Source organism: Hyalella azteca, unplaced genomic scaffold (genome assembly GCF_000764305.2).
Source record: "Hyalella azteca isolate HAZT.00-mixed unplaced genomic scaffold, Hazt_2.0.2 contig4316, whole genome shotgun sequence".
Taxonomy (NCBI): domain Eukaryota; kingdom Metazoa; phylum Arthropoda; class Malacostraca; order Amphipoda; family Hyalellidae; genus Hyalella; species Hyalella azteca.
Window position 1 is genome coordinate 141,559 of NW_025934536.1, and position 17,471 is coordinate 159,029.

At 38.7% G+C, this 17,471-nt stretch overlaps 1 protein-coding gene across 1 annotated transcript; it reads right to left on the reverse strand.

Moving 5' to 3' along the window:
• Positions 1–219: 219 nt before the first annotated feature.
• Positions 220–11,478, reverse strand: LOC108682274 (CWF19-like protein 1). Its single transcript, XM_018171413.2, has 12 exons — positions 11,457–11,478; positions 10,687–10,850; positions 8,525–8,626; positions 8,129–8,229; positions 7,376–7,474; positions 6,668–6,780; positions 4,551–4,755; positions 3,522–3,639; positions 3,045–3,218; positions 2,189–2,343; positions 968–1,128; positions 220–611 (listed from the first exon to the last, which is right to left on the reverse strand). The coding sequence occupies exons 1-12, from the start codon at positions 11,474–11,476 to the stop codon at positions 437–439; spliced, it is 1,587 nt and encodes a 528-aa protein (XP_018026902.1). The 5' UTR covers positions 11,477–11,478; the 3' UTR covers positions 220–436.
• Positions 11,479–17,471: the final 5,993 nt, after the last annotated feature.

Genomic DNA, 17,471 nt, shown 5'->3' on the forward strand with positions numbered 1-17,471 from the left:
TCCGTCCAGCGGTTTCCAATCCACATCCTTAACCTTAAGAGGAGTTTGCCTAAAACCACTTTTAATGCTTGTGATGGAAAATGTAGTGAATGAAACTGAGATCTGTCTACTATAGTTTTGTAAGGAGTTTATAAACATATCACTCAATCGTTCACGCTGTAAAGCCGCATGATGGGGTTTCACCCAATGCAGTTTGATAGTGGCTAAAGAAACAAGAGGTTAAGCGTCCTTACAATATAATACTACACAGACGTCATATACATGAATGATATGTCCGTATCTTTTTCAGGTGGTGCCTAGTAAGAACGACAAAAATTCGCCTCTGTGAATTTATTTTGGCTCATTCGTTTGTATTAAACATCTCGTTGTCTAGTAAATATTTATTGTACGTGAACGCAAATAAATAATCGAATTTAGCTCTAGCATCTGCGAATTTCTACTCGCTATCGCTGCCGCTTGAGTCGCCATCTTCGTCAGCAGTAAAATCGTACGGCGCGAACATTTGCCGTACTTGGTCCCTGAGAGAAGTTTCCTGCTCTCTCGTTCCTTTGCAGTCTTTCCAGTCCACGCGACTGGGGACGTTCAGCAACTCCTCGCTGGCCAACACTTGTCTGCTCGACGTCCAGATTTGTCAAATTAGTTGATCGTGATTATAACTTAAAAATATTCGTCCAAAATGAAATAAAAACGCTGAGAATGTGCTAAGTTACCGCTGTTTATGATTATTTTTTGCATTATCACACCATCGTGATTGTAACTTAAAAATATTCCAACAAAAATGAAATAAAAATGCTGAGAATGTGCTAAATTACTGATGTTTGATTGATTTTATTACACTATCACATCATTTTCCATCAGTCAACAATCAGAAAAGGTACCGTTTTACTAACGCTTGGTGTGAGTGCAGTCGCTTCTACGTCAAAGTTTAAAAGTAATGAAAAATTCCATAAAATGATGGGGTACAAACCTGTCGAAGAGCATATTGTATCCCTTCCTGACCCTCAGCAGGAGACAGGGACCTGAAGGAGGCTCCACTAGTAAGAAGGGCTGGCCCGACTTGACCGCGGCCGACAGTTCCGTGCGACGCGGCACCTCCTCCAGTTGTAGGTCTTGCTGCGCCGCCATGCTCTGAGTAACATTAGTTTCTTAATACAAAGTCTTAATGAGTCTTCAACATGGATACAGTGGTTAGAAGGCTGTATTACACCTGAATACCCAATGCAATTTAGCCTTCTAATGTTTTTTGAATGTTTATATTTTTTAAAAGGTTTTTTTTAATGTTTTTTTTTAGCGTAAGAACATTTACATTTGGTGTTCGATCGGAACGCCGGATCAAACCCCGTTCGTTCAGCCAAGTGCAAGTCTCGCAGGTCAGAACAAATCAATCTGGAGATTGGAGGAAAACAAGTTAAAACTGAATGTTTGTGCTATTAACCTTTGGTGTCAGAGCATTGTTAACATTTGTTGTATCAAATCTTGAAAACAGGTCAAAAGAAAGCCAGCAATGATTGAAAAAAAAAACTAATAAAAAATTCAACCCTCCACGTTGATAAATTATGTCTTGAATACAGATCATAATCACTTGGATTCACTTAGATGTGAAGAGTTTCACTGGCTGTGAGAGCAGGACCAGCCTGACCTGTAAGACGTCAAAGATGTCTGTCTACACGACGCACCAGCTCCCTGACCTGTAAGACGTCAAAGATGTCTGTCTACACGACGCACCAGCTCCCTGACCCGTAAGACGTCAAAGATATCTACACGACGCACCAGCTCCCTGACCTGTAAGACGTCAAAGATATCTCCACGACGCACCAGCTCCCTGACCCGTAAGACGTCAAAGACGTCTACACGACGCACCAGCTCCCTGACCTGTAAGACGTCAAAGATATCTACACGACGCACCAGCTCCCTGACCCGTAAGACGTCTACACGACGCACCAGCTCCCTGACCTGTAAAACGTCAGAGACGTCTACACGACGCACTAGCTTCCCGACGTGTAAGGCGTCAGAGACGTCTATACGTCTACTGACCTGGAAGACGTCAGAGACGTCTACACCCCGCACCAGCTCCCTGACCCGTAAGACGTCAAAGACTTCTACACGACGCACCAGCTCTCTGACCTGGAAGACGTCAGAGACGTCTACAAGTCTACTGACCTGGAAGACGTCAGAGACGTCTACTGACCTGGAAGACGTCAGAGACGTTGTTAGCGACGGCGTTCGGCAGAGGCACGGCGTGCAGCTGCATGTGGGTGGTCCGGTAGTTGCGTTCATAGAAGACCGCCGACCGTCCCGACGCTGTGAACAACTTCTGCAAACTTGACTTGAATTGCGTCAGTTCTGTGAAGAAAAATAAAGACTTAGTTTTTCAAAGTAATTATCAACATACGTATGAAAACATGAAAGTAATTATTTCCTTTTTTACAAGTGGACTAAATTTTATGGTAAGGTTGCGTCGTTGCGAAGATAATAGTTTCAACTACCCAACCCACGAATGCCGTCATCATGATAACATAATACTTAATGGTTCAAAAACTTGACTCGAAGCTAGAAATTTTTTATACCACTGCTGCATTCTAATTAATCTTTAGCATAATACAATGGAGTCATGAGCTTAAAGTCTAAATGATCCGTACACATAATACCGGAATACTGGGGAATACTTAGTCAAGATACGGGAGCGCACGTTATTCAAACAGTAGGTGCCCGTACACGAGAACTTCAGGAAACATGGCACGGCCTGACCTTGCTGGGCGGCGGGCTGGAGGTCCAGGGAGGTCTGGAAGTGATGTATGAGCAGCAGCATGAGAAGGACTAACCTTGCTGGGCGGCGGGCTCAAGGTCCAGGGAGGTCTGGAAGTGATGTATGGGCAGCAGCATGAGAAGGACTAACCTTGCTGGGCGGCGGGCTCAAGGTCCAAGGAGGTCTGGAAGTGATGTATGGGCAGCAGCATGAGGGGGACTAACTTTGCTGGGCAGCGGGCTCGAGGTCCTGGGAGGTCTGGAAGTGATGTATGGGCAGCAGCATGAGGGGGACTAACCTTGCTGGGCGGCGGGCTCGAGGTCCAGGGAGGTCTGGTAGTGATGTATAGGCAGCAGCATCAAGTGGTGCGCCACAAGACCGCCTTTGGCAAGCGCCAGGTAGCAGTGCTCTCCCACACTCACGATGAGGTGCTTCTCAACATCAGGACTACTCAAGCAAAACCAACATGGACCTAGGATGGAAAAATTGAGAATATTCAATATGTAGTCTCATTGGGCCCAAGAGGAAAAAAGCAAATGTTCTCAGCGCTGATGAAGAAAGTAAGTTCCCGAAACAACAAATTTACTTCTTATAGTAGAAAAACGCTCTAAAGAAGAGTTTATTTCCAATTTAAAATCGGATGTAAATTGGTTAGGTCTGTTTCTATTTGTGTTTGTACATAGTAAAGCATACGAGAATCTTCTCTGAAGGTACAATATAACTCAAATAATATAAAGAACAGAAGACAACATTTGTGAGGCATGCAAGAAGTCACCAGTGGGCTGTGGAGGGCCGCGCTGACGCCTGGCTCCCTCAGATTCCTCCTCGCGGGCCCGCTTCTTGCCTTGCTTGCTGCCTCCGCCGTAGAAATATTTATTCATCTCGTCGCTCTCCTGCACAAAAAAAATATATATATATAATCAGCCACGGGTGATGCATGCCACGCAGAGTATAAATCTGTCACATCTGAAAATATGTCAGTTATTATTCTGTTCATACTCCCGACCGAATTAACTCTGTCTCGGGATCAATTAGCCCTATCAATGATATTCGTACCTTGAGGCCTGAACTCTAATTAGAGTTCAGGGGTTTTGAAAATGATCTCTCACTTTTTACAAATTTTCAGTCTTTCCTTCCAAGAGGTATTCAAATTTATTTAGGTTGAGCTTCAGTCAAACCTTCTTTCTCCCATTTAAGCTTTGAAATTCTTCGCAAATTTCTGCATTCAACTCCCAGGAGAGGGCAAAAAATAGAGAATTTAATTTGGGGCATGCAAAGTAGGAAAATATAATTTAAAAACCCTGCTTGATTTAGACAAGTGACGTAAAAACAGTAGGAATCATTACTTGCAGTACGTTTCAAATTAATTGCATGTTAACTCTACATATTTAGGTGTGCTGTACGTTGTGCACATGTCTGAATATTATAAGAGCGGCGTTGTATGGAGCTTTTGTGCTAAACTAACTGCACGTGCAAGTGCTGCATGTACAAATGCTGCGAAATTAACTGCACGTACAAATGGTGCACGTGCAAGTATCGCACCTGGTGCAGAGGTGGCAGCAGAGCCTCATTGTAGGGAGACTCTGTCACGTCAGAAGGCTGGGCCGTGAGCTCGTCTTGCTTGTATGGAGCTTTTGTGCGAAATTAACTCAATACAAATGTAAGTATCGCACCTGGTGCAGAGGTGGCAGCAGAGCCTCATTGTAGGGAGACTCTGTCACGTCAGAAGGCTGGGCCGTGAGCTCGTCTTGCTTGTCTGGAGCTTTTGTGCGAAATTAACTCAATACAAATGTAAGTATCGCACCTGGTGCAGAGGTGGCAGCAGAGCCTCATTGTAGGGAGACTCTGTAACGTCAGAAGGCTGGGCCGTGAGCTCGTCTTGCTTGCAGTGCGTCGCCGGAGTCAAGAAGAAGGCGTACAGCCACTTTCTCTTGGCGCTGTTGTCGACACCCGCAAGGCAGAGGAACCGCGTCACTTGGCGAGGAGGCTCCTGCAACACGCGGTGGTTCCTGCCAGTATTTGCAGCTAAATAATCTCCACCTGAGCAAAAAGTGGCGGTTCGTAGCAATATTTGCAGCTAAATAATCTCAACCTGAGCAAAAAGTGGCGGTTCGTAGCAACTTGTGCAACCGAATAATCTCAACTTCTGCAAAATGTGACTGTCTTTAGAGAGATGTGCAACTAAATAATCTAGAGCTTTCCAGGTTCCAGGCAAATTATTGTACCAAATAATCTTTACCAATGAAAAAGCAGTGGTTTTTGTTAAGTAATGCAAGCAAATAATCTTAGCTTCTTAATGACACCAAAAGAACAACTTGAACAGACTTTGTCTTCATTTTTATCGTACTATTTTTAATAACTTACTAGCCAAAAATCGTCTGCTTTTGAAGGCTGTGATCCTTTTTGAACTCTTTACATGCAATCGGTTTCATTTTTAGTGGTCAACAGCTTTATTATTTCAAATGAAAAAGCTCGGATTGAACAGCACTAGAAAAATTCCGATTCATTGAATAAGAATCTTCGAAGCTATCATTGGTCAGCATCAGTAAAATGGAGAACTGCAAGAATACCTTCAACTAATTGCAGAATCAGAAAAATGTGATTCCATGCCTTGAGTGAATCATCTTAGTGCATTATACTTTCATAAAATAGGAGCTAAATAACTTCAAAACACAAATTCATAGATAATACACCCACGTACATGGGAGTAAACTGTTTATGTAGTAGTAGTAGTAGTAAAAGATTTACTAGCGCTTCAGATAGCAATCTATTTCGCGCCGGAGGTGAGGTCTTCAGCTACGTCAAAGATGTTTGGTCTCTTCCGTCTTCAAGGCTTATAGCCTGATCCATTTTAGGCGCAGGGGCTGGGCGGTAGATTCCCTGCTCATGGAGCGAGGGTCCGCTCCGACTTCATGTATCAACTCCAGCGTAAGCTTAGTGAGGCTTGGTCTAGGTGATGGCAAGGTGCGATTATAGTCTCGCTAAAGGCGGTGATGCAAGTGCATATGACCGACCGGCGGTGGCGTTACGGGGTCATGCTAAATCTCTGGCAGCAGGTTGCATTCCATCAGGTATCGTCTAAGGTTATCGGTTTCGAAGTTACTTGGCCGGTCCTCCCGCAGCATTCTGGTGAGCATCTCGTCATGATCGAGGGCGGATGTGTTGGGGTAGCAGTTTTGTCGGATATCGTTGTGGCTAGGGCACTCCGCCAAGACATGCAGAACTGTCAGTGGCACCAGGCAGTCGTCACAATATGGTATAGGGCGCCGTTCAATCAGGTAGCCGTGAGTGAGGCGCGTATGGCCAATCCTCAGTCTACACAGCGCCATCTCCATTTGTCGGGATCTCTGGTACGAGGAGCTCCATGCTGATACACTGTCCTTGATTGTTCTCAGTTTATTGTTTCTCGTATTCAGCCACAGCTCGCGCCATATATGGTGAACGCTGGTCCGGATGCGGGGGTAGTGGTCGTGACATGGGACGTCCTCCCTATAGATGGCCGCGTCCGACGAAGCAGCGCCCACTGCCGCCTCATCCGCCCTGTCGTTTCCCCGCACCCCCACGTGTCCCGGGGCCCAGCAGATGCTTATCGTTTTTCCCGCCTCCACCAGGCGCAAAAGCCAGGCCAGAATTTCCAAGATGATAGGATGTTTGCTGTTGTAGGTTCTCAGGGCCTGCACTACACTTCCTGCCAGTATTTGCAGCTAAATAATCTATAAAAATAATGTAGATAAAAATAATCTAAATAAATAAACTGTTTATAACACGCAAAAACCTACTCTTTAGGTTGTTAGGTAAAATAACGCTTGATTCAGAATAACTTAACTATTCCTTCTTTGCCAAGGCTGCTTAATGGCGTGATACATCAAAGCTCCCAAAGCCAGACCGTGCATTAGGCAAGAATATAATTCCAGTCATTACCTGTAGGGCAGACGTTCATAAAACAGCTGCGGCAATGAAGAGAAGTGGTAACGCGGTTGTGCACTGGCTGCTAGCCGGGCCACCAGCGCACAGGCTTTGTCTTCTAAGCCCTCCTGGGAGGAAAGAAGTAGAATGACTTTTCCTTCAAGATTTCATTAAATGATCATAGTTTAAACTTGTTTGTTCTCATACTTTAAATTAAACAAGGTCAAAAACTAAAGAATCAAGATATTCCTACAACATCATAGTTTAAATTTGCTTGTTCTCATACTTTTAAATTAAACAAGGTTCAAAACTAAAAAATTCACCATTTTTAATCACCAATAACCTTGGTTATTACTTTTGCAACAAACTCATACACTTGTCTGATAGTAATTTATGAAGGAGACTCAAGGAGTTGAGCCTGGGATAGCACTGACGAAGCAGTAACTCCCCTTTTAAAGTATTGGACCTGTTTTTCGAACCTCGGCATGAACGGTAAGCAATAAAGTCTCAAATTAATGCTTATGTCCTAATTAAAGTAATTAAATCGAAGAAAAATTACACTAAAATAATTGATAAGACAGTTGCTTGTGAGATCCATTATTATAGGAACAAATATCCAAGTAAATATAGGTTAAAATTCATGTTTTTCATACATGTATAAATACTTGGAAATAATTTATAAACAACAAATGTAAAGAAAAATTTGAAATGGCCATTGCATACCGGCTTAGTAGTGAAGGTTGTCACATGACTCGGTACACAGCTCGTCACCAAAATATCAATTACACCAGCTTGCCGAATCTCAGCTTCAAGTTGCCCAACCTGAAACGTTTCAAAATCATCATCAGTTAAATGAGTCAAAATAAAATCAGTTGCTCATCCTGAAACGCTGTAAAATCAGTCAAATCTATCAAAATTAAATCAATGAAAACTATCCTAGCACAATATCATGATCCATACAAGTAGTTTGCTTAAACAAATCCATTAGGAGTTTAGTAATAATTCTTAGCATTTTAGAAACAAAGTGGAAGAATAATCCTGGTAAGTAAAATGACATTCCCTTGGACTTTGACATGAAGACAAAATAAATTTTATTTATAGACCACAAAATAAAAGTGGTTGAATCCATTTTCCTTAGAAATAATCACTGGAATAAGAAATGCACCTGAAAAAAAGACAGAGAAACTAGCCTGAAAAAATATGAATTGAAAAACAAAATACAGAGTTCAAATGCTCCCTCCACATAGCTGTAAAATAACTATATGAAATTATTCTTCTGAACCTAACAATTACTAGAAACATTGATTTTTTTAGTGAATCTTTGAAATGAACTGAAACTGATAGTAGGAAAATATACCTAGTACACCAACAGTAAATAAAAATATGAGGTCTTAACAGCAAACCAATAATAATTAGAGCCAAATCAAAAACCAAAATTCAAACTAAAATGACAAAAAATATATTGAAGTGATGAACCTTGTGGTTGCTGTACCCGCATAGATCAGCTGGAGCATCCAGGGAGCCACTGAGATATGCAATAGTCAGTCCAGAGCTGCTCTGGTAAACTCCAAATGGACCTGAAAGGGAGAAATTATACAAATAAATATACTATTATTTTATTATAATATGTAAAAAACATCAGAATTGCAAATGCTGAAGCAAATATGTATTTAAAACATAATCTGGTGCCTGATGAAGGAATTACAACACTATCAGAGCAAAGCTTTATTATTCTATTGAAATAGGATAACTCTTGAAAACTTGAAATTAAATTTATCCAAATTATTTTCCAGCAGTATATAGAATCATAAAAACAGATTTTTAAAATTTGTTGAATCTGGGGATAAAAAATGAACATGGCCAAAAACTCACCAAGATAAATAACATTTTCAGCAAGCTCACAGCCTCTGATGTCAGGGTAAAATGCCTTTTGACTTTCAACTGATGGACCCAAGATGAATGTTGGAAGCGGAACTGAAAAGAAGTAGGTAACACTTATCATTACTGGAGTCAAACACAAAGAATCCAAGCTGCAATATTAGTAGGAGAGACCACAATGAATACATTGACTAGCGTACACAACAGATGTGAGCAAACTTGATATTGATATTGTCAAGATCTCAACCAATACAATTAAAATTCACACAAAAATTCTTTTCCCTGATAATTGCATTTGAATATAAATTTTATAATAGATCTTCCATTGCTACTCCAGTATCTCTTCCAAAGCTTCTATAAATAAAAATATTAAGTCTCTCTCTTCCTGTCTTCCAGTCTCTCTTCCTGAAACCTGCAATCAATATATAGCAAACTTTTCAATGGTCCTAAGTTCATTTCTTGGCCAGCATTGATGGAGGAAACCCTGCCTATTAAAAATTTAATCTCTAACAACCTTGAATGACTGTTCTGGGCATTGTGGCAGAGGAGAACATATGTTGTTGCCCCTCATTAAGGTAATTTTTGAGTCTTATAAGTAGACTAGTATGAATACCAGCATTACCATACAAAAGAAATTAAACAACATATCGAGTACCGTAAAATGGGGTTACTTTGACCGGCAGGGTAACTTTGACCACTTTTTGTTTTTTTAACAAAAACCCCAAAAACTCAAAAACAATTAGACATAGAAAAATTTTGTCAATGACCATCAAAGGCCTAATACTGAGGCTATGTAACACAATAGAAAGATTCAAAAAGTTTGCATATCTAATAGGTTAAAAATTAATAATGTGACCCACAAAAAAGAGCTATTATTTAAAGCCTGTTGGAGTACCCCCTCCAATTTTTTAATTTTTTGGTAAAATAACTCCAGGTTTTGATGCATTGTAGTAGAACTCTTCTAGTTACATATGCAAATGACAAATTTTAGGAAAGTGTCATAGTTTGCAAATGGGGGGTGCCACCCCCCCCCCCCAATGGGGGAACTTTGACCACCTAATGGCAGCCGTGACAGGGTAACATTGACTGGCTGGGAAATTAAGTTAAAATTACCATAGGTACCTATATAACATATTTTATGTTTGATACAACTATTAATGTTTTTTCTTTATGTTTCAGACTCTACAGAGTCTTATACATGGTAATTTTAACTTAATTTCCAAGCCGGTCAATGTTACCCCGTCATGGCTGCCATTAGGTGGTCACATTTCGCCCATTGGGGGGGCAGCGCCCCCAATTTGCAAACTATGACACTTCCCACAAATTTGTCATTTGCATATGTAACTGGAAGAGTTCTACTACAATGCATGGAGTTATTTGGAGTTATTTTACCAAAAAATAAAAATGATTTTACCACCCGGTCAAAGATACCCCCAGAGCTGGGGTAAAAAAGACCAGCAATTTTTTTTTAATTACTTCAAAACTATGAGAGAATGGTAATTTTAACTTAATTTCCAAGCCGGTCAATGTTACCCCGTCATGGCTGCCATTAGGTGGTCACATTTCGCCCATTGGGGGGGCAGCGCCCCCAATTTGCAAACTATGACACTTCCCACAAATTTGTCATTTGCATATGTAACTGGAAGAGTTCTACTACAATGCACCAAAACCTGGAGTTATTTTACCAAAAAATAAAATTGATTTTACCACCTGGTCAAAGAAACCCCAAGAGCTGGGGTAACAAAGACCATCACTTTTTTGAAATTACATCAAAACTATGAGAGGCAGGAGCCAGCAATTTATGGTGAGTGAAGCTAGAGTATAGACCTGTATTTTGCATGTTTCAATTTAAGTTTAACTTATCTAGTAAAAAAATGGCATCATTTTGAAAAAAAAGTTGTCAAAGTTACCCCATTTTACGGTAGATGAAGAAATTAAAAAATGAACAGATTCTAAAAAATCTCTGGTTTGTCACTATGGTTCTGGGACTGTCAAGAACTCCCCCCTGATGAGATAAATTCCATGATTACTATACTAAATTAAATTCTACAATGTACACAATCAAACAAAAAATATAAAGATTATCTCAATATCTCAGGGGCAATATAAATGATGAATAAGCAAGTCTGATTGGAAAAAGGGTAATATTTTCTAACCTTTGGAGGAGCCCATCTTATAAGGATTCCATTCATCATTACCATCAGCTGCAAAGAAATTGCCAACACATAACAGCAGCTCAAAAGGTCCAGTTTTATTATTTACACTGGTCACTCTTTTGAAGAGACTTGTGAAATGGCCATCAACATTCCCGCAAACTAGTCTGAAAACCAGAAGAATGCATACATTATTTACAAAACATTCACAGATGAGGTAAATTAGTGAAGATTCTCAGCAATGCTGTTGATTCTGAATGTATTCAACAGGAGAACTCAATTTTAGCACTTCAAACAACCTTATTTGTTAATTAAAAGGCAAATCTTTTAGTTTTATTTGATAACATATGGTAGTAATGCAGGAAACTGTGAAGGACATGAGCAGCTACCAGTATAATTGAAAAATTATATAATGTTAATTTGTCAGTTATTTGGGGAGTTTCTATGGAAGTTGAGAAGAATCTTAATAAATTTCAGTAAATAAATCTCTAAATTTTGAAATTTATTTCAAAATTTACATAATTCATAAATGTTACAGACTAGTAAGACCAAAAACAGAGGAGTCATATTACATGTTCATTGGTTATGTAGTTTCAATATAGAAAACGTCATAGCGTAAGTTTAATTATTCGAGGCTTAAATGCTTAACAGTTGAGTGGAAAAGTAAGACAAGGAGAACTTAAAACTTAAAATTTCAAAACAGCACAGAAGTGCCATCTTCCTAAAATACATGTCAGAAATGAGGAAGCACTAATGATGTGCTTAATACTCACATTTTTTTAACTTTTGACATTTTTTATGCCAGAGTGACGATTCTTTTCTAATTTTAAACTTGTGATGTTTAAAAAATTACTAAGTCTAGATCATGGATCTGGACCTAAAGTTCAATACATGTACTTTACTTCACAAAGGAAACAATTCTAGAATATCTCTGAAAATTTAATGTTTGAGTTAGTTATTTACAAATCTGAATTTTCTGTCAAGTCCACACACATTCAGGTTTTGAGATAAAGATTCCAGCAAGTGTAATAGGTTAAACTCGTATATGCTGTACATTAAAATATCATTTTATAAAATTCCAGAAAGGAAATACTTTTCATTCTACAATTTTAAATGGATCAATATTAACAAACTATGACTGGCAGAGCAAAAGCAAGTGTACATTACTCAAGATTAAAACAATTGACAAAATTTCTGGCCATGAATCATAAATAATAATCTGTTTGAAATTAGGTACATGCAAATACACGTCATAGATTGACAGGACAATAAATGCATGGTAACTAGTGCTGGAAGGATAATAATTGGCAGAAAATTTTCAAGTTAATGTGAGTACAATATATATATGTGTATTATTTTCAAGAAATTAGAGACAATTACATATATTCTTAGTAACCTCATTTTAATGAAAAAATGCGAATGTTTTTAAGCAGTAGTAGCAGTAGAAAAATGGTTTGCTAGCACTTCAGCTATCAAGCTATTTCACACTGAAGGTCATAATATAACATTGCCAGCAAGGTAGAAGGTCTAAATTTTTTCAAAATCTCAAATTAATCCAGGGTTGGTGATTTTTTTCATTCTTTTTTTAAATCAAAAAAAGCAAAAATCGATGATTTTTTTTATTTTTTCATGATTTTTTTATTTATTTGATTTTTTTCATTTTTTTAGCTTTTTTTGTCTTTTTGAAGTGTTATTTTTTATGTTACAATTAGCCTACTAACAATAACAGTGTATGGATCATAATGGATGGCTAAAAATGGCACTTATTGCCTTCAATAATGGCCAACAGGCTAAGGTGGTGTTTACCACTTAGGGATTTTTGGGTAAACAATTATTGATAAGTCTATTCATTAGCTTTGTAAAGTTTGTATGGAGCAAGGTAATGAGCTAAATATTGACCATTTAACTGGCTTCAATATACAAAAACACTTCAGGAATGCAGATCTTCTAAACAATGAAGAGTCACATAACAGATAGGTAGCTGATAGCACAGTGCACAGCACTATCAATAGATCTACTAGTTTTATGTCCTATAAATCTACCAGACTCTACCCTCTAATCTCTATACACACCAACTAGTAGAGACTGAATGACTGACTGCACTGTTCCCATTTAATTCAGACCAATAAACAAATACTAAACATAAACTGAAAGATAACCAAACAAATTGTCTTATAGTCTTATAATTGTAATTGTTTTGTTTCTAGCTTTAAATTCACATATTTAAAGATTGAAATTAAATATTGTAATTAGAATACTCGTATTAGGGTGGAAAATCTTTCTAATTGCCTAAAAGGTCAATACAATCTCAACCTCTCAATATATAGGGTGTGGCAGAACCGATTGAGCAGTTTTGAGGTAAAATAAAAGAGTAATGGAGGTACATAAAGAAAAAAGTTTATTTTCCTAGAGGTTAGCATAACATACCATTTAGAATACTTGTTTTGAAAACAGTATCTGGAAGATGGTGGCCGCTAGCTGCAACACACTGTTGGAGTTGTTCTCAGAGGAGGGAGTAACCGTAACAGTGAATTCCGATCGCTATGCTGCAATGCTGCAAAATTTCTTGCAGCCCATGATGGAAAACATTGTTGAAAATGAAGCATTCAGAGACGTGTGGTTCCAGCAGGATGGGGCTACAGCTCACACAGCATGAATGTCACTCAATGTTTTGAAACGCATGTTTCCCAGATGCCTGGTGTCTCGATCTTGAGGGGTGATTTACAGTGGCCTGCAAGGTCACCTGATTTGAGCATTTGCTATTTCTTTCTTTGGGGACAGCTAAAAGAGAGGGTGTTCAGAAGTCACCCTCACACCCTACCACAGCTAAGGGAATGGATAATTGCAGCAGAGGTTATGGCCATACCTCGCCATATGTGTGAACATGCTGTAGAAAACTTCCAAGTACAACTCCAACAGTGTGATGCAGCTAACAAACTCCATCTTCGTGATATTTTTTCAAAACATAAGTATTTTAAATAGTATGTTATGCTAATCTTGAGGAAAATAAACTTCCTTCTTTATGTACCTCTATTACTCTTTTATTTTGCCTCAAAACTGTTCAATCAGTTCTGCCCCACCCTGTATAAGCAGGCTAACACATTTAAATTGTTTTTGTAATCAATATATAACAAATACCGTAGTCAAATAGTTAAAGACCACTTATAGCCCACTTATACCAACCATTGTTTTTAGTTGACAATCTCAGCCAACCACATTAAGGCTTGTTTAATGACATGTTTATCAATAGCCATGCATTTCTGTGATATTTTGCTCTAACTTATTTGGTTGACATGTCTATGTAACAAGTACTGGAGCCCACAATCCCAACGTGAAAGAAACGGACAATTACCTAACTTGAGATTTACAAATGTATTTCTGTTCTATATAGCTATAGTAAAAATACTGAAAGAAATACAGGGCATATTTGCATATTTTTCCATTAATTAAGGTAAACGTGGTATATTCCGACACATTAAGGACGCATCAAGAAATGAAAAACTATAAAAAAATAACAGTATGCGTTACTTGAGTTCTGTTTGCTTTATGTGACTTGCAAGACACCGTACTACGCGCCAGCAACGATGAAACGTCACAAAATGTTGCCATATTTATATAAAAGCCTTTAGAATGCAAACCTACCAAATCCCTATATTCCGACACTGTGTGACAATATTTGGCACGTGGTGAAGCATATTCCATCCGCGCTTCAAATTCTACTGATACGTAATGCCGTCATCCACCAGGTCTCATAGTGTGGCACAAGAGTCGTTGTAAAATTTATCTCAAGGTCATCTGGTCGTTGAACAACCGCATGCCAGTCGATAGTCGATAGGATTTATGCAGTCGATAGTCGATAGGTTTCTTCAGTAGTTCGATAACTTAACAATGAAAACACTAGTGACTAGTCGTTAATAATGAGATAACCTCAAGTCTATGTACATTATATTCTTTATATACAACAAACACCTAACAGATAATGCATTAATGTTTAATTTTTCAAACCAGCAGTGCCTTCTTAGGTTTCTTTACTAATGAATTCACCGCTTCACCTCACCGTAAATATTGTGCGTAAACAAATGCAAGCTTTCCCTAAAATACGGAGGTCACACTGTTGCCGTGAGGCTTCTGATCCCTTGTCACTCAACCCTCATGCCTTTTATTGCATAGTAATTTTTGTCACCTATTTATTTTTACATGCATTCACCTTTGTCTTTCTGTTCCATTTGTTTCAGCTGCACTAAGTGGTGACAATATGCAAAAGTAAATTCCAGTAAAGTAAATTCCATTATTATAAGTATCAATTCTCCAAAGTGAATCCCTCACTTAACTTCAACAAGGAGTATGCTGCCAGAACTGACAGGCTTTCCTGCGTCACTCTGAAGAGTGAGTATTAGTAGAGATGTATGCAATATTCTTTGGTTAATGCGCTTTAAATCTGTCCCAGTAACTATTTGATTGCTAAATATGTCTTAAGCTGAATTACTTATTATTCTCAATTAATTTTACTATGGATTCTCTAAAAATTAACTTAATGCTGCGGTTATTTCAGATGTATACGTAGTGTTGGAGCGCACGCATAACATGAATACAGGCCTTATGATATATTCATATATATCATATACAGACTGTCAGATGTGCGTATTAAGTTGAAGTGCGTGAATTTCATGCACACAAACATAGTAATATTTTGCATACAAATTTTCAGATGTACGTAATCGGTTAAAATGCATGAATATCATGCATAAAAACACCGCAATATATTGCACACCTACATGCTCTTACATGTCAAGGTTAAAATAAAAATATAACATGCAGAAACTTTCCTCAAGAAAGTTTGATTCTAGCTTCTAAGTGGAAAAAACACTGGCGTAATCTGTCCGATTATTTTTGCAAGCTTCAATACATATGATGGTTGCATTGTCCTGGGGCTGAACATTTTACATCCGCCGCTCGTAATGCGCTGTTGGGGTCCGGGTTTTAGTCAGTACCGCAGTCGTATCTTGTTGGGTCTCGCTAAGTCGCTTGTTGGCAGTCGTCAGAAGTTTATTGTGAAAGGGTCCCATTAGTTGGCAGTCGTTGAAAAAGATAAATGACCTATTATTTTAGCTCGAAAGTCGTTGTAAAGTAAAAAAATTGGTCGATAACTTCAGCGAAAGTCGTTGAAATTACAACGACTATTGCCATTTTATGAGACCTGGGTCATCCACGTGTTTGAATTCCGTTCGCTGTGTGAGCTGTATTGGAATACAACACAGCTTTGAATTAGAACACTAATGAGTAATGAATATTGAACACTACTTAATTACGCTTTTAATTAACAACTATTAAGCTTTTAATTAAGCAAATTATAATTTTTGTACATAGCTTGGAACGATCTGTGTGTGTCCAATTCAAGTTGTGATGGAATTAGTTTTCATGTGTCTAAATCCATTTCTCAACTTAATCATCTATTAATTTATTTACCACTTGAAATCAGCGAATAAAAGTATACTTAAAGGATTCCACAATGTCGGAATATACCGCGTTTACCCTAGGCCTAGAGGCAAAAATTAGTATCCAGATAAAGATTGGGATTTTTTTTCAATTGCAGTGCAGGCCTAAAATATATTTATATACCTGCTCTTCTGAAGTTCTGAGAAGTGACTAGACACTAGAGCTTTTCCATCACTTTTGGAAATTGGAACCACAAGATTCCTGTTTGATGAATTATCTCAGATTTTTATGATCAGGTAGGTAACTAGCCAGGTCTAGCCTAGTAAGTCTACTAATAATCAGTAGGTAACAGTAGTGAAAGTGCAAAATTGGGACCCCTATTCACTAGTGAGATAGGTCATCAATACTGTATAAAAAATATGTTCACTACAGTATAATTCATCTAATTGCAGTAGGCTCTATCAGACTATCAGTATCAGTTCATGATTCTGGTAGTTAGCCAATAGAAAGAGATAGAAATATTGTTTTAAGTAAATTGATATATTTGATTTCAACAATTGCTTTACCCATACGCCATCCTTAGGCTAACCTAGCCTATGTGGAATAATAGGCAGGACTCAGGAGTTTCCTACAATTAACTTAGCACTTGTTAGCAGGTATTTTTTCAGGGGAGATTTTTGAAAATGGCAGCCTGTTATTCACTGAAGAAATCAGGGTAAGCCATACTACAATGATACCTAGGGCCTACCTACATTGCTACATAGGAAGGGGCCGCCGAAGGGGTAAAATAGACCGGATTAAAAGGCTTTCGGCCAATTCATGGGTAGGCTACCTAGCTTCCGCTCAATTTTTGCTCGGGAATTTAATCTTTCATTCCTTGTAATCCACACCAGATACATGGTATAAATGAATTTCTTAAAACTTTGACTGCGGTACCCAGCGGCGCCAGCGCTCACAACTACAAGCCACCTGCCAGGCTGCCACAATAACCTGTATTCCCGCTGAGCGCTGACTGCTGAGATTGAGAACATGTTCGAACGGGAATAATTTCAGGGTCACTGTTTCATTTAGGTTGTACATAATATTGAGAATGGACATAGCACATCTAGCACCTGACTGAGGCTGACTCTTCTCTCGTAGCTGTGAGTGTAGCCTCACTAGCCTGACGGCCCTGACCCTGTACCCGGCGGGAGCCTGGGAGGTGCCCCAAACACGCTCGTACGAAAAGCAGCTGAATCGACTTTGTTCAAATTCAAAACTTGTGTTTCAAGGCTGCGTTCCCTCTCGTAGAACCACTTCCTCCAATCGGAATGAAAACTTAGGTTCTTGTTATTGGTTCTTATAAATAAGAA

Coding starts and splice junctions, on each gene's coding strand:
- LOC108682274 (XM_018171413.2), bottom strand. CDS start 11,476: ATGTCAAAAGTTAAAAAAAT. Junction 8,627..10,686: donor TAAGATGGGCTCCTCCAAAG/GTTAGAAAATAT, acceptor ACTTCTTTTCAG/TTCCGCTTCCAACATTCATC. Junction 6,781..7,375: donor CAACCTTCACTACTAAGCCG/GTATGCAATGGC, acceptor CTTTCCTCCCAG/GAGGGCTTAGAAGACAAAGC.